This window comes from Ambystoma mexicanum, chromosome 3q, assembly GCF_040938575.1.
Source record: "Ambystoma mexicanum isolate Mex_15411 chromosome 3q, UKY_AmexF1_1, whole genome shotgun sequence".
In the NCBI taxonomy this organism is placed as follows: domain Eukaryota; kingdom Metazoa; phylum Chordata; class Amphibia; order Caudata; family Ambystomatidae; genus Ambystoma; species Ambystoma mexicanum.
In genome coordinates this window covers 238,471,057-238,493,062 of record NC_090926.1, presented here as the reverse complement: position 1 = coordinate 238,493,062, position 22,006 = coordinate 238,471,057, and the positions used below count along the sequence as shown (strand labels likewise).

General features: G+C 45.2%; 1 protein-coding gene across 1 annotated transcript; it reads right to left on the bottom strand.

Annotated features, from left to right (window-relative positions):
• Positions 1-1,209: 1,209 nt before the first annotated feature.
• LOC138582372 (keratin, type II cytoskeletal 1-like) lies at positions 1,210-16,464 on the bottom strand. The gene is made up of 9 exons (XM_069653636.1): positions 15,816-16,464; positions 15,337-15,557; positions 13,776-13,836; positions 13,470-13,565; positions 11,661-11,825; positions 6,173-6,298; positions 5,236-5,456; positions 3,023-3,057; positions 1,210-2,481 (listed from the first exon to the last, which is right to left on the bottom strand). The coding sequence occupies exons 1-9, from the start codon at positions 16,362-16,364 to the stop codon at positions 2,186-2,188; spliced, it is 1,770 nt and encodes a 589-aa protein (XP_069509737.1). The 5' UTR covers positions 16,365-16,464; the 3' UTR covers positions 1,210-2,185.
• Between the last annotated feature and the right edge of the window lie 5,542 nt (positions 16,465-22,006).

The window sequence follows — 22,006 nt, the reverse complement described above, 5'->3', positions numbered from 1 at the left end:
TAAAACCTCGACAGTACCAAAATTGGACAAGGATGTTTATAATTTGCTTGTGTTCACAATCTTTTCGGATCCCTTCTGGTGTACTAGAGATGTGGGGCTGATTGATGGTTTAGAACCCGATATTCATCCCTGGAACACTGGTGTCTCGGATGTTGATGTATCATAGAAACAGTGCGTGAAGATGGTGCATCTTGAAGAGGAAGGCCTTGAACCCCTTTCTGAACTGCATGTGAGTGAGTGCATATCCAATGTTCACAGGTATGAGGCTCCACAGCCTGGGGGTGAAGATCAATGTTTCCTAGGATTTGTTTTTTTGCATTTCTGCTGCTGTGATCTGAAAAGGTCCTAGCTTCCTGTGGAGAGTTGGCAACCAAAGATGGTGGCCTTGTTGGTCAGGTAGGAGAGAGTGTGCAAGATGCTGCCAGCTTTGCAAATGATGCAGCTGGTCTTGAAAGTGAAAGGGGCAACTGCTGTAGTTGAAACATATGGTCAGATTTGAGGAGTTCTTTGAAGAAGCAAGCTGCAGTGTGGAGGTTGTTTCTCTTGGGTGCCAGAGTGGAAATGGGTAGAATGCTGTGCAGGACATTGCCACCGTCCAATTGAGGAAGAACAGGGCCTGCACCATTGATTGGAACGTAATGTCTGGAAGGAAGGTGTGATTTCCCACAAGAGAGCTGGTCGGTACAAAGCTTGGAACATCGAGTCAGGGGGTAAAGCCATCTAGGTTCCTAGTGGACAGCAGGGTCTGGCCACAGAGTGCATAGCTTCAGTTTGCCCCCGGCTCGTGTGTGAGATCCAAGATCCGCTTCACTATTCCCCATACTCCTTTCTTCCCCATCTGTGGAGTCTTCATTCTCTATCTACCTGGGATGGAATGCCAGAAGTGAGGGGTTCTCTTCTGCTATTACTGTAAGTGCAGCATGTCAAATACAACTGTTTCTCCGAGAGAGAAGTAGAACCCTTATATATTAGGGTGCACATTGTCATATGTGTATGTGTGGGTTGATGATGAATGATGTGGGAGCAATTGAGATGTTACAGCACTCCTAAATGCAGGGGAATTGCTACATCTCATATTAGGACTTTGGTTTTTGTTTAGAAGTGAAAAGTCCTGTACAGTTCTTTCACAGTTTTGGAGCAAGTACGTTTTTTTCCATTGCTTTGGAGCGACGCTAAAAAAAATGAAACACCAAGTCCAACAATTGAATATGAATTTGACATGCTGTTTATTGAGAGACACAAGAGAGACTAGGGCGTGAGCCCTGAGCACCCACTACCAGCAATACGAACAGGGTTCTATGTACATAACAGAGCACCAGGAAGCCTGGCATTCGAACACGCTCAGACAACGACAGTCGCACAGTTGGGACATCTACAAAGTTAGGAACGTTTGGCCACGTTTTCCTTGTGGTGGTAAATTATTTCGTGCGGTGTCTTTTTCAGGCCGTATGGCAGTTGCTGATTTCCTCAGTCCTGTGAATTCATATTGCATGGAAGAGAAAACCTTGACTTGACACCAAGAAGGACAGAAGTCAAGATGTAAAACACTCCCCCAACCCCGGAAAAGAGAAAGCAATTCAACCTCGGTATCCGGCACTTTTCCATTACAGATGCCAGCCTACTGTACGCCCCAATAATGAAGCAGCCAACACGGGTCTATGGTGGGGCCTTTGACGCACGTTACGCTGGCATTCTTTGAGGAAAGCATTCCATTCAAACTTAAGATTCCCTGGTGGGAAGAATGCAAGGATACCCAGGGGGAAGCAGCACAGCACCAATTACTTGCGCAGCATGAAGCCTAAGACTGCAGCAGCCAAGGGGATTACAGCAGGAGTAGTGCTGCGATGGAAGGGACCGCCCACTGCCAGCTCTCCTCTCCTCTATCCCAATAGCAGGTAGCAGTCTATCAACATAGATCTCCTCTCCCATCGTGCCCCTCTAGGCGTGACCTTGCCCATTATTAGGATTTAATAGTCACTTGCGATCTTGAATAATGCAAAGTCTAACCTTGATGTGACGCAGATACCAATAATCTAGAAATCTGCAGGTACAGTGTATTGATGAGACAGAGAGATGGAAATAAATGTTTTGCGATGGATAATTTAAATGGTCAGTGCTGCTGGCAGCAGGCAAGAAAGCTCTTCATTTAGGCAGAATCTGGTTACTTTGTTTTTCAATCTCTGGCTTAATAGGATTTCTTCGTAGAGCTTGAAGTCGTTGAGGCCACAGCCACTGAGCTACGGTTGGTGCCTCCTCCAGAGCTATATCCTCCACCTCCAGAGCTATATCGGCTTCCTCCTCCGGAGCTCTGTCCTCCGCCACCTCCTCCAGAGCTGTGTCCTCCGAAACCTCCTCCTCCGGACCTATGGCCACCACTGCCTCCTCCTTCTCCGGAGCCATGTCCGCCACTGCCTCCTCCAGAGGCATATCCACCACCACCACTTCCTCCTCCACTGGAGCTGTGACTCCCACTGACCACAGCTGCAATAAACACACAACAAGAGATTCATTCAAAAATGGACTTCCATCCCGGGAAAACACATTGAGTTAAGGACTTTCCTGGTATACGTAAATGTCTGAGCTAACCTCTACAGGTGCTTGCAAGCAAGCAATAGGATATAATGAAACCTTGCTGACACAGAAATGATGGCTTGCAGCTTGAGTCTGAAATTACTGTGCTCTGAGCGAAGACCATAACTAGTTTCAGAAGAGGCCCTGACCAGGACCTCGGAGAGTAGTTTAGCATGATCTTTGTATGTACAGGTATGGCTTAGCCCCTGTAGACCATAGGATGTACAAGACGCAGCACATGGATCACAGTTATGAATCTTCCTGCGATCCAATGAATGCAATCCCTCATGCCCGTTTCATCAATTAGCTGGGACAAGGCACCTTCCACCACGTGAAGAACATGTATGAGGTTGTTGAGGCTTTTGTAAAGAGCTCTGACCGGTATTTATCTAGTAACAAGGCCACCCCCTTCCCAGTGAAGACATGAAAGAGCCAGGGTACGGGTACTTACAGATGCTGACCCTACTTTGGGTCTCACCAGACATCCTGAAAAAGAAAGAAAGAGATTGTGGAAAATGGGCTGGGCACGTGTCCTTTCAGATGTAAGCAGAAGCATCACCAAGCAGGCAAACAGGTGCATTGTTTGTCCATCAGACCTACTCCATTAGTTCAGTACAGGGCATACATATTCATGGACACACAGGCCATGATAAACAGAAGCTGGTATCATTCTGCTAACACTGTGCCAAACATGACTTGCAAAAAGCTGCAGACTGGACACCTGGCTGTGGGCATTCTTCCCCTTCCTTTCCCTCGGGATTAAGAGCAGTAATTTCTGTCAATAGTAAACGTGAAGGCACGCGCTGGCTTTCCACTGGAGCAGCTCTTGCACTCCATTTCTCTTGGGGCAGGTGGGACCAGTGTCCATGGACGTGGGCGTGGCTTGCTCACACTTGGACTAGGTTCCTTCACTTCAGCTGTAATCCATGGGGGTTTGAAAGTTCATGCAAGACAGGAATTGATACAATCATTTCCACTAAATTGTTATTTTTAGAGTTGGACACACACAAGCCTTATCAATATGATTTATACCATCTGCAGTAGGATCTCGCTAACACAAACAACACCTGCATACCCAAAGGAACTTCCAATTTAAAAAAAAATCCAATGCCCTGTAAAGTTTGAAGTTTTACTATAGCTTGAATGGTGGTTGAACATTGCACATTGCCATTGCTATCTCTCTTAACCTAGTTTTCGCATGTGTACTGCTCCCATTGGCCTGGTATTCTCATTCTTGTGAACTTTCAGTATAAGGTGGAGCCTAGTATGGGACTCGCTTGCGGCATGCAGGGCATGGAGCAGTGGGACAGCTGAGTTTAGTTCACCAAGACTTGGTAAAGCTCCTTTTTCATAAGCATTTACTTTTTGCGGCCATGTGAGATTGAACACTGCCTTTTCCCTGCTGCCATGTTGAGCCCCAGGGGTGTAGGAGCATGTTACATCACAGCAACCCTCGGGGTGCAAATGGCTTTCACGCACCGGTGGAGGGAGGAGAAGGATGGCTGATAGTCGGAAACTCCTATCTTGATGAGAGGCACTGCACACAGTGCTTTAAGTGGGCCAGGGCCAGCTGGGCCCGGCAGTCTCTAAACAGTGGGGTTGAGTCGGGGCCCTGCTGGGGCCCGCAGTCCCTCAAAGCCATGGCAGGACACAGTATCCCACCACAGCCATAGCCGTGACGGGAGATGCGCCCACCATTTTAAAGTCAGCCAGCTGTGTGACTGACAGAAGTGCCAGCCAGCCACAGCATTGCTGAAACTGGAAGATGCAATTTCGGCAAGGCGCTGGCTGGCACGTCTGTCAGTCACTGTAACTTCTTCTTGTGCCCCCTCTTAGGAGGGGTCACAAGAGGAAGTTATGGTCCCTCTGTTTCCCCTTTCCAGGTCAATGACCCTCAGCTTACCTGGGAGCTCTGTGATCTACTCTGCAGATTAGATCATGGAGCCCCCGGGTTCGCAGAGGGTCAAAGACCCCTCCGCTCTATAATCTATCTGCTCTGCAGAGCAGAGCACAGATCACTGAGCCCGGGGCGTCTTTTTCCGTTGGCCTTGCTTTATAAAAGATGGCTTGTATTGTGTACTTATCAATCCATATTTTATTTTTGTGTTTATAAAATATGGGCTGAAAATTACACAATTCACGCCATCTTTTATAAAACTGTCCCGACGGACAAAGACACCTCAGGTTTTGTCCGCCCTCAAAGCATTATAAAGATGGCTTGAATTGTGTACGTATCAAGACACTTTTTATAAACATAGAAAAATGTAACATTTCTATGTTTATAGAAGATGGCTTCAAAAGTACATACACCATTGAAAGGTGCTCACACAAATATATAAAAGCTTACATACATGTATATATTTGTTTGAGCACCTTACCATGGTTTGCGCACTTTCAGGCCACGCCCACCACGGAAGCCACGCCCTCAAATGAGTCCCCCCCTCAATTTCTTACCCCACTTAAAGCACTGACTGCACATCTGTAATTCCGTGTCATATCATATCTGCCATTGTTCTCACTGGAATGTCTTGCTGAGATGAGCGTTTTCAGAAGCAGAAAGAAAAATGAGCGCTATGTCCAAACGTTGATCTCGGTAGAAGGCATCCACCTGCTTATTACTGGGTACAATAATATGCAGAGGGTGTTGGCGGGCCCTGCACTCACCTGCTCTCTTCACCCTCCAACAGACACCTATAGGTGGCAATTTCAATATCCAGAGCTGTCTTGACACCCATCAAATCCTGGTACTCTTTCAGTTGGCGGGCCATTTCCTCCTTGGCCTTCTGAAGGGCTGCCTCGAGGTCAGCCAATTTTTTCTTGCCATCTTTCAGTGCAAGCTCTCCCCGTTCTTCGGCCTCTGCAATGTGTGCCTGCACACTGGTAATCTACAAAGAGCAAAACGGAAACCTGTTCAGTAGCGGTCAGTGTTCTGGAGGATTCCTGAATTACAGTATTGCAGTGTGAACAACATTTTCGTGTAGCTAAGAAAGATTATTGTTTCTAGATCCGGGCAGCTAAATCCAGTCCCCAAGAGCCAACAGGATTGCAGGATAACCACACAAAATACACTCTGCTCTAGTGATTCTAAATGAATTAGTACAGTCAGTGGTTTTCATGAAAAACTGGTGTGGTTTAAACTCTCGAGGATCGGATTAGGAAAGTCCTGGTCTAGAGGACTGGTGGACTGAGCTCTTGGGCTACTTTTTTGTGGTTGTCAATAACATGCATATTGTATAAAATGGTTAATATCATCGAACACATTTCTGAGCATCTGAATTATCAGTATGTGCCAGACTTCAGGTGAGTGCTGTAATTCTGAAAGCATACATTTACAATAGTCATATTACAAAAGTGAGACATGCCCATGAAAGAGAAGGGAGCTGCCTGTACACATGGGGTGGGAGGATAATATCTTGTGAACGCAAAAGATGTATGTGAAATGTTGCTAAGCGTTTCTCACATGCGGCTCCATCTCTCTGAAGCACACCCTCACAATGCAGGCCCCCAGGATCACCCGCCAAAACCCACCGTTCTGTTTGTTTATTGTGGTCTCCAGTGGTCAGAAGTGAAAGATGCACCTGTTGGCAATTTCGTGTCCTACCTGTTTCTTCACTGCCTCAATATCTGCCTTCAGCTTCTGCATTTGTCGGTTCATTTCGGAGATCTCACTCTTCGTGTTTCTCAGATGGTCGCCATGTTGGCCAGCCACAGCTTGCAGCTGCTGGTACTGGAGAGTCAGAAACAGGAAAAGGTTAGATAGAGGCAGCATGCCAGGAGTTCAGTAGGCACTCAATGTCCCCGGTACATGTCAAAGTACAGTATGAAGAGACCATTGTAAGGACCGCCTGCACCAGAACATGCCAAATCCTTGATCAGCAGAGATGAGGATCTGCTGTTGCTCGGTGCTTGTGGAGGTTCTCCTCAATGAGTTTCAATTGAAACAATCCTAGACTCCTCCTTTTATCTACATTCCTCTGAGGTCTTTTGACAACACAGGTTGAGTATGAAGTGCAATGCAACCCATTAGTAAGACCTACCATTCGTCCCCTTTTTTCAACAAAAGCATCCCACTTGTTTTTTTCAAGCTTTGCCGAAGCTTTTTCCCACCCCAATGATCTCTTTTGACGTGAAGACTGCTTTCTTTCTGCTGGTACCGGGAGGCTAGGCAGCTGTGTGTGATGTGCAGGCCATCCTTCCTGCGCCTATGCTACTTGCTCCAGCTTTTGCAGTGACGATGAGGGCACTATATCTTCGTTTGGCCTGCTGGCGGAAGGAAGTCCAGGTGGCGCGTGCTGTGAAGTTAGGTTGGCTTTGCTTTGGTCACAATGAATGCATGTGTAGCTGTCGCTAAGTACAAGTTAATATGGAGTGTGGCAATATAACTGTCATGTGCAACTAGTGTACATTTTCTGTAACAGCATTTAACGGTTTCCCTGAAACTACATGACAATTAAACCCGCGTAGCATGAAGCAAGGACACGTGAACTCTTTACCCACTCATTTCTGCAGTGTAAGGCTGCAATGTTATTTCCGAGAATGCAAAGTAAGGACTCAAAAGAGCGTTAACATAGGAAACACGTTCTATAGTCTGGGAATGTAAAATAAAGGACCTGAGATAGTTACCCAGCCTATTCTGGGGTGTGTCGCTGCAAGGTAAGGACACAAGAACTCTTTCCCACTAACGTTTTGGAGTGTGAGATTGCAAAGTGAGGCAGACCAGCTGCAGGACACCTAACTCTGGTGAAATCAGGGACCCAGTATGAGCCAATTTCTCCAATAAACTGCCGACCATTCCTGCAGTCAACTAGATTGAGACTAAGATCCACCAAGGGGAGCACACAACGTAATGAAGAAAGTACCTCACTTTCATTAACACCTATTGGAATCCGAAACCAAGGACTGTAGCACAAATCCTGCAAGAAGTGGCAAAACTCATAGAAGAAGCAGATAGCAGACCAAACAGTGTGATCATTGTGTGCAGCAACTTTAATCTGGTCTGCAGGACCGGTCAACAAATGGGAGGTACCAAGTCGACAAATACTGGGTCCCAAGAAAGCTAAGAGATGGAAGGCCTGGGCTCAATTGATGAAATCCTGCCATTTCCACGTGCTGAAGGGTGCACTGGAAAAGGATAAAGTACCCAAACCTACCTGGCATGTTGGAACTCGATCGTCCTACTAGAAGTACTTTATACGGAGAAGAGCGGCCATAACATTCTAAGGTTCAATTGGCATGAACTTAACTCAACATTGAACGATATTTACAACCCGAATCTGAGGGTGGACAATGGAGGGACCAGGCTAGGGATGGATAAGCAAGATGTCATAACATTGACACAAACTTTAAAAAGCCAACCTACAACAGGAGTACAAGTGAGGGCTGCTGATGACGCACCACAAGGCAAAACCTTTCATGCAGCACACCCAAACAGCTCACAAACACGCCTTTCACCTGGAAATTGCCAGGAAAAAACAAATGCTAACAAGAGACGTGAAAATAGCACTAAAGATGGATGCGGACGAAAATGCATACAAAATTATTACATTAAAGAACACCTACAAGAACTGGGTAAAATCCAAGAAATTGGAAATCCTGATAAAAAACGCACAGTTGATGTTAGAAACCATGTTGAGGAAAAACAACTCATGAGAGTCATAGGCAATTATAAACTCGGCTACTGGTAAACAACCCCAGCCGCTGGTCAACGGAGTATGAGAGAAAGACTGGATAGACTTTATATGAATCTTTACATGTGCCCAAGAGATGAACCAGAGCCACGCCTTGTAACCTATCATACAGCCAAGAGGATTTAATTTCCTTCATAATAAGCACTAAGCTTCTCGAGCACCTGGCTCAGATGGGTTAACTAACATGATGCTAAAGGAGAACCTGACTGAATGGGCAGCCGCCTTGGATGTGATTCTAAATGTAGTGCTCGAAACAAGATCTATCCCAGAGTCATGAAAGAGGTGATTGTGGAACCTATTCTCAAAACAGGAGATCGTGCCAACCCAGAGAATTACTGGCCCATAGCGCTCTTAGATGTACTGGGGAAGCTGTATGCTACACTTCTGCTACAAAGATTGAAAAGTTGGGCCATGGACTCAAGCCACCAAGACCTCTTCCAATTCGGCTTTACTGAAGGAGCCGGAACATCGAGCTCAATGTTCTTGCTTTGCGTGCTAAAAACCAAAATGATCAAATCAAAACAGAAATGCTTCTTGGCATTCATTGACTTCTCCAAAGCGTTTGACAGCATTAGCCATGGAAGAATCTAATGTCCTCCGGATTTAATGGCACACATTAAAGCTCTACATTCAGATACAGCCTTTAGAATAAAATGTAATGGGGAGGGGCTGATGTCGACTAAAATCCGAACGGAGCGTGAAGTCAAACAAGGCTGCCCGTTGGCTCCTTACATCTATAATTTGTATTTCTGTGACCTACACGACTGCATGAAAGGATGCAAAAATGTTTGCCCAAAGGCTGGAGGAACAGAGCTGAGACACCTATTCTATGCAGATGATTTGGTCCTGGTGGACAGGACCCCAATAGGCCTTCTGAGACAATTTAATCATCTAGAGGTATAAACCGAAACAAACAAACTTACCATCAACCAGGAAAAAACGAAGGGGATGCAACTTCAGTACTCCTCCAAGGGGAAAAAACAATTTATTTGGCGAATTGATGGGGAGGCACTGGAGATAGTCACCTCTTTCAAATATCTGGGCCTGCTGTTCTCGGCAAATCTTGTCGAGAATGGCTACACGGCTAGCCTCATAGGGAAAGCAGAAGCAATGTCCAATCAGGCGCCTTTCCCATGCAACCAGTGATGGATTTCTGTAAAGCCGAACTAATTCCAATACTAACTTATGGCTCAGAGTCAACAGAGGCCACACAAGGCCAATTTTGGTCGTTTATGCAGGGCGAATTTTGGAAGCGGGTAATGGGCGTACCTAAATCAACGCCAATGCAGATATTGAGACGTGAGCAGGGCCTAATCTCGCTGGAGGTCTCGGTGGACTGGAAATCTCTCTGTCTCTTTAGAAAATACATAGACTTGAATAAGACTAAATGCTTTGAACTACTACACAAAGAATTGACAAACATATGAGAACCTCATGGGCCAAAACTGGGAACAGAGATGTTGAAAGCTTTTACTGGCAGTGGATTCCTCGCCTGAATAACTGATGTCAAATACAGATAAAACGTGGAAAAAACGATGGGAATCAGACAGGATTCGAGCTGTGGAGGAAGCAAGCGCATACAAGCTCCACACGCAGCTGGACAATGAGACAAAATCCCTTGGACAGCCCCAGCCGTACCTGAATAAATTCCCTGACACTAAATACAGATCACAGTGAATGGAACTGAGACTTCATTTATTACCGACAAGAGAAATGTTAGCGATCAGATACAAAGATGGTCTTGCCCCTTCAACTTGCCGGTTCTGTAAACAGATAGGGTCTCATGAAACCCTGCTGCACCTGGGATGTTATGTGAGGCTTTATCAGAAATGAGATCCAAAATTCATCAGGGAGGCAGAATCTCTATCAGCAGACGAATGGTGGAAACTGAATGTGTGAGTTTATCAATTGCCTTAATTGACTTTTTTAATGAATGCCTAAAGCCGTCGGAGCAGCCCGGCTCTGACGCTATCGCGACACCGTAGTAAAGGATTGGGGGTCCTGTAACGAGATATGGGCTCCTTAACATCATTGGTCAAAGGGGGATAATAACGCTGGAGAGGGGCTGTCGCTAGCGGGGTGGTCAAGATCGACAGTGACATTATACTCGGCCTGGGGAGTAAGCTGAATTAATATAATGTAAAAGGACTTTTCTTTTTCATGAAGTGACCAGAATGTCAGTGTTGTAAAAGGTTTTGTAAGAAACTAAATAAACAATAAAAAATCAAAAAGGTAAGGATACCTGAACAATAAGACCATTATGTGATTCAGTGCGAGATTCGAAAGTAAGGAAATAAGAACTCTTGAACCTGGATACTCTGAAGTGTGAGACTATATTGTAAGGACGTCTGAACTCTTTAACCTGGATACTCTGACGTGTGAGACTATATTGCAAGGACGCCTGACCTCTTTAACCTGCATGTTATGGAGTTTGAGACTATATCGCAAAGACGGCTGAACTCTCTAAGCTGCATGTTATGGAGTTTGAGACTATATCGCAAAGACGCCTGAACTCTCTAAGCTGCATGTTATGGAGTTTGAGACTATATCGCAATGACGCCTGACCTCTGTAACCTGCATGTTATGGAGTTTGAGACTATATCGCAAAGACGCCTGAACTGTTTAAGCTGCATGTTATGGAGGTTGAGAGTATATCGCAAAGACGCCTGAACTGTTTAACCTGCATATTCTGAAGTGTGAGACTATATCGCAAAGACGCCTGAACTCTCTAAGCTGCATGTTATGGAGTTTGAGACTATATCGCAAAGACGCCTGAACTCTCTTAGCTGCATGTTATGGAGTTTGAGACTATATCGCAAAGACACCTGAACTCTCTAAGCTGCATGTTATGGAGTTTGAGACTATATCGCAATGACTCCTGAACTCTCTAAGCTGCATGTTATGGAGGTTGAGACTGCAACGTAAGGAAGCACAAACTCTTTAACTGGACCATTTTTGAGTGTGCAAATCTTCCTATCCTAATATTATCAGATGTCCCAACAACTCTCTATTGAGTTTGACCCATGAGGATAAGCAACATAAGGAGAATAAGGCCCGGCCCATGAGGTGCCCAGCTCCAAGATGGTAATGACACTGGGCAGCGTGGCATTCACTGTTCTCATGTAGAGAGGCAGGGATTTAGGCAGTCAGGGGAGTTTCTGCTTTTGCACAGTGACAGTAGAACGTATACCTGATGTGGGCGAAACAAGTGAAGTGTTCATCCAAATGCTCATGGAACAGCACTCGGTGCACATCTATGTGCAATCTGATTGTCTCTTGAATGGTAGGTCAAGAGTGCAGGTCATGTGCAGTACAGAAGCCCAAGGCGTTGTGCATGTTTTCATGCGGGAATGCACCTAAATGAAATATCCATTCAAACCTTGTTTATTCCAAGTCCCATACCTTGTTTGCAAAGTTGCTCTCGGCTTCCTGTTTGCTCCTCTGAGCGATCTCTTCGTACGTTTGCTTGACTTCTGCCATGAGACCGGCCAGGTCCAGTTGTCTGTTGTTGTCCATAGACAGGATAACTTGGGTGTCTGTCGTCTGTCCTTGCGCATGGGACATTTGCTGCAAGAAACATTAGACACCAATCAGCCAAGATCACCTTTCACTGAGCACCATCTTTGCTGGATCCCCTAAACTGACTGCATCATCCTGATGCAAGAGAACAGTCTCACAAGATGTCCAGGGCATCGCATTTCCTCTCTAGTGACAACCATCTCCAGGCTGCAAACATCGCCGCATTCACTCAAACCATGTCTTCACACACCACTAAATATGACCTGCTGGATTCCCAAACTAGAACTCCAGTCGAGAGAACGTATTACAAGAAGAATGGGTACACATCTTACCCCGGACCGGAAGCCAGTGTAGGAATATTGGACTATTGCCCTGTGAACTGAAACGCCCAACCGAAACCCTGGGGAGGGCATCTCAGAGTGCTAGCCTGTTTGGGAATGCTAGAGTAAGTGCTTCTGTCGATATATGGAAGCTCTGCATTTGAATACTACAGCCTGGGCTTGTGCTAATGAATTCTCAGTATAAGAATGTAGAGCTGAGGCTTCTGTTGGTGGAAGTTGAGGAGACGATCAGTCCTAGCCAGTGCAATAAATCGTGAGGTCTCATTGGACACATAGTACAAAACATCTGGAGAGCTGCGGGTTGCCGACCACTGGGAAAGGTATTATGCTAGAATCATGGCTCCTGTCAGTGGGATATAAGGACAGGTATTGTGATATCATTGGGGCTCCTATCAATGCAAGATCACAATGTACTAGAGTTTCTTCTCTTGTCAATGTAACATCAGGACAGGAATTAGTGCAAGCGATTAGTGCACATATCTTAGATTAAGGAAAGCTGTTGAAGGAACACTAGTACAGGAAAGTGAAAGCCATTACTCATCAAAGGATTGTCAGTACACACAGTGATGTCACTTGGGGTTTAGACATAAATATGAACTGCACTGTTCCTTCCAAACTAAGCACAGATAAGGTGCACTGGAACCTTGACACCTGTTGGTGGAAGCTCATACCAGCAGTGTGAGATTCACTGCTCCTGTCAATTTAAATTCAGACCAGGAACACTGCAGCCCGGACTACTCTCAGTTTAAGCTAAAAAAAAAAAGAAAAAAACTGCAAAGCCTCAGCTAGGGCTCCTATCAATCTAAGTTCAAAACAGAGCTACTGCAGCCAGGGCTCCTGTCTGTCTAAACTCAGGTCAGGAACACTACATTCAAGACTACTCTCAGTGTATGCGTGAAACAGGAATACCTGCAAGAAGACTCCTGTTAATCTGAGCTCTGAGCAGGACTACTGCTGCCAAAGCTTCGATCAGTCTAATGTCGGGTCAGGAAAATGTGCCGCTCTCTAGCCAATCAGCAAGCTCAGAGTGCAGAGTCCAAAGTCCCATAAAGGCTCCATTCCAAGCCTATCCTTGTGTTGTGTGCACACCGGGTACTGGTCAAGGGGACATGGATAATCTGCGTCATGTGAACCTAAAGTGAGGCCACCCTTTCTTGCCCCCGCCCAAGCTCTAGTAGTGGTAGAGCCCTGGCCATCAGGGTGACCTTCACCCTCATTAGAGGCCTTCACCTTAAGATTGAGACCATTAACCTGGGCATCCATCACCGTCAACAGAATAGAGCCCTGTGGTATATGTTCAAATGATGTATGTGTACAGGATGTTTCAATATGGAAGTCGAAGGGTGATTACCATATCATAAATAGTATGGAGGAATTCGAGCTCTGACGTCAGCGAACCTACATCTGAGTCCAGTTTCACCTTGGTCATGTAGAGAGCATCCACATCCTAAGAGACAAACAAAGTGTTACAAATCAATCCTCCTCTCGTGGATACTCACAATACTACACAAAATGGATCTCACATAACATGTCACACTTAGCGCGGGCTTCCTTGAGTAAGTCTGACTTGTTACTTTTGTTAGGCACTGCGCCGTTAGTCTTCGAGTCTGAATGCATGGCAGTAGCAATGACTTCCACAGGTGCACTCATCACTCACCTTCTTGAGGGTAACAAACTCATTCTCAGCAGCTGCACGCTTGTTGACTTCATCTTCATATCTGTCGGGCGGAAGACGGGAGATTCTGATTAGCATATCCTGATGTGTACAGAGGTTCAGTGATAGGGGAATGGGGCGTAGCACAAAGCCCCCATCGCGCCAGAGCGACTGTGCAATACTATAGTAGCTGTCACACAGCGCACTCAAGCCTAGAAGAAACGCAGCTGGAAAAAATTCAGGCGGTTGTGGCAATCAAGGAAAGCCTGGGGCTCTAAGAGCGGCCATGATGTAGATAAACGGTGTGTTGTATACATGCAAACTCAAACTGATGGCTCTCTGCTCGTGTCAGCAGATAGAGTGACCCCCCTGTACATACAGTTTGCAGTGACGCACCTTTTGCACCACGACAAAAATCGCCCCGCGCCACAATGTATCGCTGAATTACCTATTTTCATGGACGCCATTCTTTCCACGCTGTACGTTTGGAAATGCCGCAGGGATACGGACCTGGGCTTCTTTTTTTGTTTCAGTAAAAGTCTCTTCTGTGCACAGTGTTAGGTACTATGTTATCCTGGTTGAAACGACCTCCTCAGAACTATAAACCCTTGCATGGGTGGAGGGCGTTTGCCTGTAGGACTGCCCATTGTTGCCCAGCCTTCAACACTTGCAGTGCCCACGCAATGTGCTCGGAACTCGTCCCCGGAGGACCCTTGACATGGACACTCAATGGTCATGGGAACACGTGCCGGATCAATGCTGGCAATTCAGGTGGCTCATTGAGTACATTCTACGTGTCACGTGGACATGTCTCCACTGTCAACACCATACACATTCTTCACTCCTTTAGGAATCGTGTTCCAGGTGACCAACCTGTTCTGCACGGAAAACATGCCCACGGATCGGCATGCAACTGCGCCCTTCAACACTGAGTGCTTAAAGGTGTATCTCAAAGTGATGCAATCAATACACACGTCTTTTCACTCGGTCATATATGACAAAGCATTGGAAATGGCAAACAGCTGCATAACTGTGGGCCCACAAGCGCCTGGGTAGCACCTTGTGAGTACTCATTACCGCGCTTTTATGGTGTAACACCGAACGGAACCACGCCTCCTTACTTCAAGGGAGCACTGAAGCACAAGCCCATCAGACACCCACTTACTGAGCACTTTCAGTGCTTCTGTGAAGTACCAGAAACTGTCCTCACGAGTGAATGGCTTATTCTTAGAGCAGTGTGTGCTAGTAGCCCTTTGCCCCCGATCATCGCTACACTTTGATCACTCTTCTCTGGCGCTAGAGTCATGCAAACTATCACACACTTCATTCTTAGCTTCCATCTCCTCTTCTACCTTCAGAAATATGTCATGTTTGTTTAACTCAGTTCCCCACTCACCCTTTCTCTCCTAAGGCTAAGGTTTGGAGATCAATGGGGGGGCACACAATGAAGCACATTGTGGACAAGTCTCAGCGCTGTTAGAATAGAACAATGTGGACTGGTGCAGTATAATAAAGCATAACATGACATGACATAGGAAAACGGAAGCAGGACTGATGGACATACTTTTTCTTGTAATCTTCAACCATCTCTTGCATGGATTTCTGCTCGCCATCCAAGCGGGTCTTGCTGCTTTGTAAGCCACTCAGATGCTTATTCAAGTTCATGAGGTACTTCTCAAACAAGGGTGCAAGGTTGTTCTGTTTGGTCCCACCTTTCTGACCCTGTTCCTGCAAGAAGCGCCATTTGGTATCGAGCACTTGGTTCTGCTGTTCCAGGAATCGGACCTTAAACAATAGATGGGGTATATTGCGATTTTACATCAGTTGCATGACTCTGATGCCGCCTGGAGCACAAACCAGATTAAAGCATCAAAAAAGTTGCAGGCACCGATATTAACTTGTATTGTAGCATTATCACAAATGTCTTTCTTAGCTTAGATTTCTGTTTAGGGATGGAGAGAGAGCATTTAAACATGGTTTCAACAGAATGCTATATACAATAGTTAACATTTCAATGGAATTATCTTAAAGTGCGACCCTTACCTTGTCAATGAAAGCGGCAAATTTGTTGTTCAGGGTCTTGATCTGCTCGCGCTCCTCTGTGCGCAACTTTGAGATGGAGGAGTCAATCTCAAGGTTGAGTGGTGTCAAGAGGCTTTGGTTGATAGTGACCTGCTGAATTCCACCAGGAGGACATACTGGGAAACCCTGGCCTGCACCACCACCGAAACCTCCTCCGCCACCACCGAAGCCTCCACCACCACCAAAGCCTCCAGCACCACCACCAAAGCCTCCAGCACCACCACCAAAGCCTGCACCACCACCACCATGGCCTCCACCTCCTCCAGCGCCGCTTCCAGCGCCAACTCCATAGCCTCCGTGACCAGGGAGACTGGCTGGAATGAAACTCTTCCTAATTCCACCAAGGTTAACAACACTCATGCTGCTTCTGCCCGCCCCTACATAGTGTGAGGCAGAGGTTGAGCTCGTCCTTACACTACCACCACCTCCTCTTGCACTGCCATAGCCTCCTCCAACAGAGGAAGAACTAAACCCTCTTGCACCTTTGTGTGAGGATTGCCTCATACTCATGGTGGCTTCCGTAGTGGGGGACAGAAATTGAAAGAAAGAGCAAGGTTGTGCAGGAACAGAGCATAGAGTGAAGGAGACTGAACCCCTCTGTTGATGGAGCTCAAGGTTCCACCTTTTATCTGTTTGAAATGTTGGGCTTGGTCACATTAGAGTAACGAGGATAATTTAGAGTAATCATGGGCTTGGCATCTCTGGCAGCGACCCATCCTACTCAACCTGTTAAACTAATCACACCTATAGAATTAAAAAAACTTGCTTGGCTTGCAGACTTCAGTCTTCTGCGACTTGTCATCTAATCCTCCCATGTCAAAAAAGCTGATAACATCATTTTTTTATAGCGATCGTGTGTACATGCCGTGAGGTTGCATTAGATGGCAGCGTTTTGCATTATGATTCCTGTTTTGGAGAAGCATGTTTTTGTCTCCTTGCTGTGCGGCTCAGTGTGGCACCTCATAGTGAAGCCTGAGCCTTGTTAGCCGAACAGGCAACACACATTTAAGCAGTCTCCCAAAAGGAGAACTATCTCGACTATCATGTTCTTACTGTATTTTCTAATAATTAAGATATTTTAACTAGCACTGTCTTTGTTTCAATGTGGGCTTAGTACAGGTAATGCCATGCACAGAAAGTAGCATCAAAGTCCTTTCCAAGAGAAGTGTCCCCTTCTTACATTCCTACTATGGTTGCATAGAAGGCTTTTCATGCACATGTTGCACCTATTAATTACCCTTTGCTTTTTTGCACCCATTGAGGTTTGGTCATTATGTCAAGTACCCCATTGGTTTACTTCGGGAAAATAACTGCTGCCATGGCCAGGACAAATGCGTAGTGACAACTGTGCACATTTCCATTCAGTATCGGCCGTAACGCGAATTTAAATATGGAAAGATGGATATTGAAATTTCATTGTATTGTTATGGTAAGATGCTTCTGTGTGTATTGAACCCAGTCACCACTCGCCCACCTATTGCATTGAACTGGAAGGTGCTCCATTTGTTCCCGGGATTTTAAAATCACTGGAGCAAATCTCAACTACATTTCTTGAGTAGTCCACTGACACTGCTTCTGGATTTCTTTCTGATTTGTAAATAATAATAATAGATGCTCGCAGGCACGGAACTGAAGCAGAGGATCAGTCGCCTTAAATGGTATTTGTCAAATTGTTCGTTTATATTTGATCGAATGGTACATTTGACTGAATTCGGCCAGTACCATTAGATCGATTATAAAACATACTGACAAGTGGAGCAAGGGTTTCAGGGGTGTCCCCCGCTCACCATGTTCGGTATTTTTGGCATTGGGGTGTTGCAGGGGTGTCCAACGCTTTCTCAATAAGGGAGGCGGGAGACCAAAAAGCAAAAAGTTGCAACTTTAGTCGAGAAAATGAGTAGGTTAAAATCATCAAGGTCACCTGGCCCTAATGGTGTGGCCGATATCGCATTGAAATGTAACCCCTGTTTCTGGGCGGGAGTACTAAAGATCCTTTATGATAAAGTTCTGCGCAAAGGGAGAATATCACGCTCATGTCAAACTGCTGCTCTTATTCCTGTTCACAAGAAAGACGACAAGAACGACCTGTGCAACTACAGGTTGCTGTCGCTGCTTGATTGCACTGGTAAGCTTTTTTGCAGGCCTAATCTTAGAAAAACTACATGAATGGGCAGAGAAGGAGCAGATCTTTAACTGGTTTCAAAGTGGTTTTCGGCGGGGTTACTCAACGATGCATAACTTAATTATTTTAGATTATTTGCGTACAGAGGCTAGCAAAAAGGGAAGTCCCCCGCTTAATGCGTTCTTTGTGGATATCAAAGCAGCATTTGACTTGGTCTGCAGAGATATCTTATGGTCCAACTAGAGCTGCTTGGTTGCCCAAAAGGCCTTTTATACTATCTAAGGCTTTTTCATCAGAATAATACAGTTTCCCTTAAGCTTGATCTTCAAGGTAATATGACGGATGAAGTCGTTCAAAACAGAGGAGTAAAGCAGGGCTGTGTTACGGCTCCTACTTTATATAATCTGTTTACATATGACTTACCGGCAGCAATTAGAAAGGTACACAACTGTCCCCCGAAATAGGCGATAAGCACTGTCCAGTCCTTGCGTATGCGGATGACCTAGTGCTTTTAAATCATCCATTTAGCATTCTGGAGAGATCGGCCGAAGCATTATGGCTATAAGCAAACTGCAACGGACTAATAATAAAATTACAGAAAACTCAAGTGATGCTATTCACTAATAAAAAGGTAGCACGTACTAGTCTGAAGATACTGAACTTGGAAATTCTCTATACCCCAAAGTATAGATACTTGGGAATTGACATAGAAACTCTGGGTGACTATCTCCAATGTAAACAGAACAGAAAGATTAGGGCAGCCCAAATAACTTCGCTGGCATATCGCTGTACTATTAGTCAGGCAGGTTTCACAATTTGGGCTGCACAACTCTTATACCAACAGGTCCTAGTTCCGATGATGATTTATGGCCCGGAAGCTCTCCTAAATATGGATTTAAATTGGTTACAGGTTGCGGAAGGCAAATATTAGAGAAAGATTTTAGGCCTCCCAACCTGCATACCGATGGCCATTATTAGGTTGGAATTAGGACTGACCTCGTTAAAATCTCTAGTGCTTAAAAAAAGGGCAGAATTATATTTATTGATGTTGAGCAGAACAGGCAACCCTCTTGTTGACACCTTGAGGGTGGAATCTTCTAAAGAAACTGGAATCTTTTTCCTCAAAGACAAGGTCGATATTTATTTGAAAGAAATTGGGTGGCATATTCCATCTGATGGGTTCACTCCTAAAACTAGGACTGCACTCTCTAAAAAATCGGATATGCATGTTTGGATAAGAATTTAGGCCCATTTGGAGAATTGAAAGTCCTATCAATTTACCAAGCTTGTTCTATACTCCTATAATGAGCCACAGTTTTATTTTAATCTCTGTCCAGCAGTCAGACTGAGGCGTTTTATAATGCTACTTAGGGTGAACTATTTGCCGGTTTTGGCCTGCACTGGTGTAATAGACCAGATACCTCAGTCTGAACGCTACTGCCGAATATGTAAGAACCAGTCAATTGTAGAAAATGGGAAACATGTGTTACATACCAGACCCAATATGGGAGATATGTACATAATCTTGACTCCATTGCAGAATTGGCTTTCTGGTGGAGCAGTGTTAATTCGCAGGATATGAGCCTCTTGATTGCAATGTACAATGTTTGGCTGGCAGTAGAGAGCCGCCTGGGAATTTACATCTGAAGCATTTGTGTGATGGCCATTCTTTTGGTCAACTCTTAATCCTCAAATTACGAATTATTGTGTTTACAAGGGAGAAGACTCATAATGAGAGAGATATATGGTTTTATGAAAATTTAAATATCTAAGTATGTTTTATCATTATATCATATTTTAGTTATAGTGTGCCCATTAATTGATTTTCATGATTTCATATTTTTACGTTTATGTGTCTCAATAGTCTAGGTAACAAGTGTTAATGTGTAATAGTTAAGTATTTGTTTATATATTAAAATAATGTTTATGTGTATTTCATTTTGATGTATAAAGTTTATTTATAAACTATATCACATTAAAGTAAAATAAATAAAAAACAAAAAAAGAAAAGGGGACCCTGCGGCTTCGGATCCGACCCACGCTAGAGGTACGGATATGACGCTGCAGGGATGCAGAGGACGTGTAGGTGAGCAAACAGGTAAGTGGGCGAAGGTTGGTGGGGCAACAGCATTTCCGTTTCATATTTATTGGGGTTGTTTGTTCATCTGATCATTGTTCTAATGCAAGCCGATGTATTGTGCACAGTTCACTACGAAAAATTATCAGATGAACAAACAACCCCAATCCAACTACAACAACCAATGGTATTTGACATGGCTATACACTGGTAATACACTGAAGAATAGCAGGCGTTTGTTTGTGTGGGACAGTGGTTATCAGGCAGTTCTGGATTGGCCTAATTTGTGGAATAATATGAGTTGTGTTGAGGATGTGGCTAATGATCTGGAGCCCCGCCAGAGTACTATCTGATGATTGATTGCGCATGCTCAGATGTGGAAAGCAGGATCGGAGTTGGCATTCCACACAGGACGCGTCTGATCGTCCCATGTTCTACCTGCCATGCCCCATGCTGTATGGCGTGACTCAGGACAATGATGGCTTTTAGAACACCTTGACTTGACTCCTGTATTGTTATTCTCTACCGAAACATTTAACCTCGACAGAGGTCAATCTCAAAAGAATAATCAATTAGGTGAAAGATGTCCAACCTGCTAAAGGACTGGCCAATCCATCCTCCCATCCCCTGTCCTCACAGGGACATGCACACTTGAGCATCCATTCATGAAGAGAGTATGTATAGCCATACCATCATGAGATGGACATTTGCCTCTGGTGAAAGGGAGACGGTTCTCTCTGCTGAGTGGATGGGTGAGCAAGAACCCTGGCCATCGCTGACCCATATGCCAGTGAGCATGCTGTGCCAAATAATAGAACAATGACTACACCTGGCAATTAACAGGACTTGCGACCACCAACAGACATTGGCAATATACACAGCACAAGCACCAAGGAGAAATGCAAGACATTCAGCTGGTAAATACCAGAAGCCAAGGCACCCAAATATGGTTCCTGAGCGAACAGTTCAACGTAAGCCATAGAAAGGCCATCATGAAAATGTGACCATTGAAGCTACAACACATGTTGTGACACTCCTGCTTATCATTTTCACATAAGTGTAGTGGATGTCCCAGTCTTAGAGAAGGAGGCAGAGTGGGTTCCATGGATGCCCAGGTACAATGCAATCATTTTCAATGTCACTGGTTCTCCTGTAGAATGCAGTCATGTTTCTACTTGCAGAAACCGATTGATTTGTCTTGTTAATGAATATTGACTATTTACATAGGTACAGCTCCGAAAACATTTGTTTGAATGATATTTATTTGCACATTTTCTACACTGGGAACTGTAACACGCTATTCTGTGACGTACCTACCAAACTGCAGTTTGGTCTTTCCCAGGTGCCATTTGCCCCTACTGTTAGATAGGAACAGCAGCACCTGGGTGTACTATGGAAAGTTGCACATGTCATGGCGGGGGAGTGTAGCTCGTCCGCAGCCTCACTCCATGGAGCACACTGCGGTAGATGCCTTTTCTTATTATGTTAATGTTTAGAAGGTCCAGAAAAAAGGCGTGACCCTTTGAGAGGCCAAGACAACCTCCGAAGATGCAACCAAATAAGCATACACCTGCAGTCAGACATGGCCTTGATCACGTGTTGCCAGCACTGGTATAGCCTATATCTGCGGGAAGAAGACGACCCAGGACAGGATCTGAACTATCTGCTGGGCCCATTCCAATGAGCCCCGTGCAGTGCTAGTGCCTGGATGGTGCCCTTGATTTGCTTAGTTGCCGAGAAGGGTACAACACACAAACAACATTGCCCTTGGCACTCAAGGGGTGGAGGTCAGCTCTGAATGATTAGACCCCTCCAGATACCTCCACCACAGGCTGCCCCATAACTTGCTTGACTCCAATTTCATATACATGCAAGGCAGCTATTTTGTTCTCAGCCACCTCTTGGAATGAGAAGTCTTGTTTTTACCTTGGCCAGTTAAACTGCTTTTCTCTG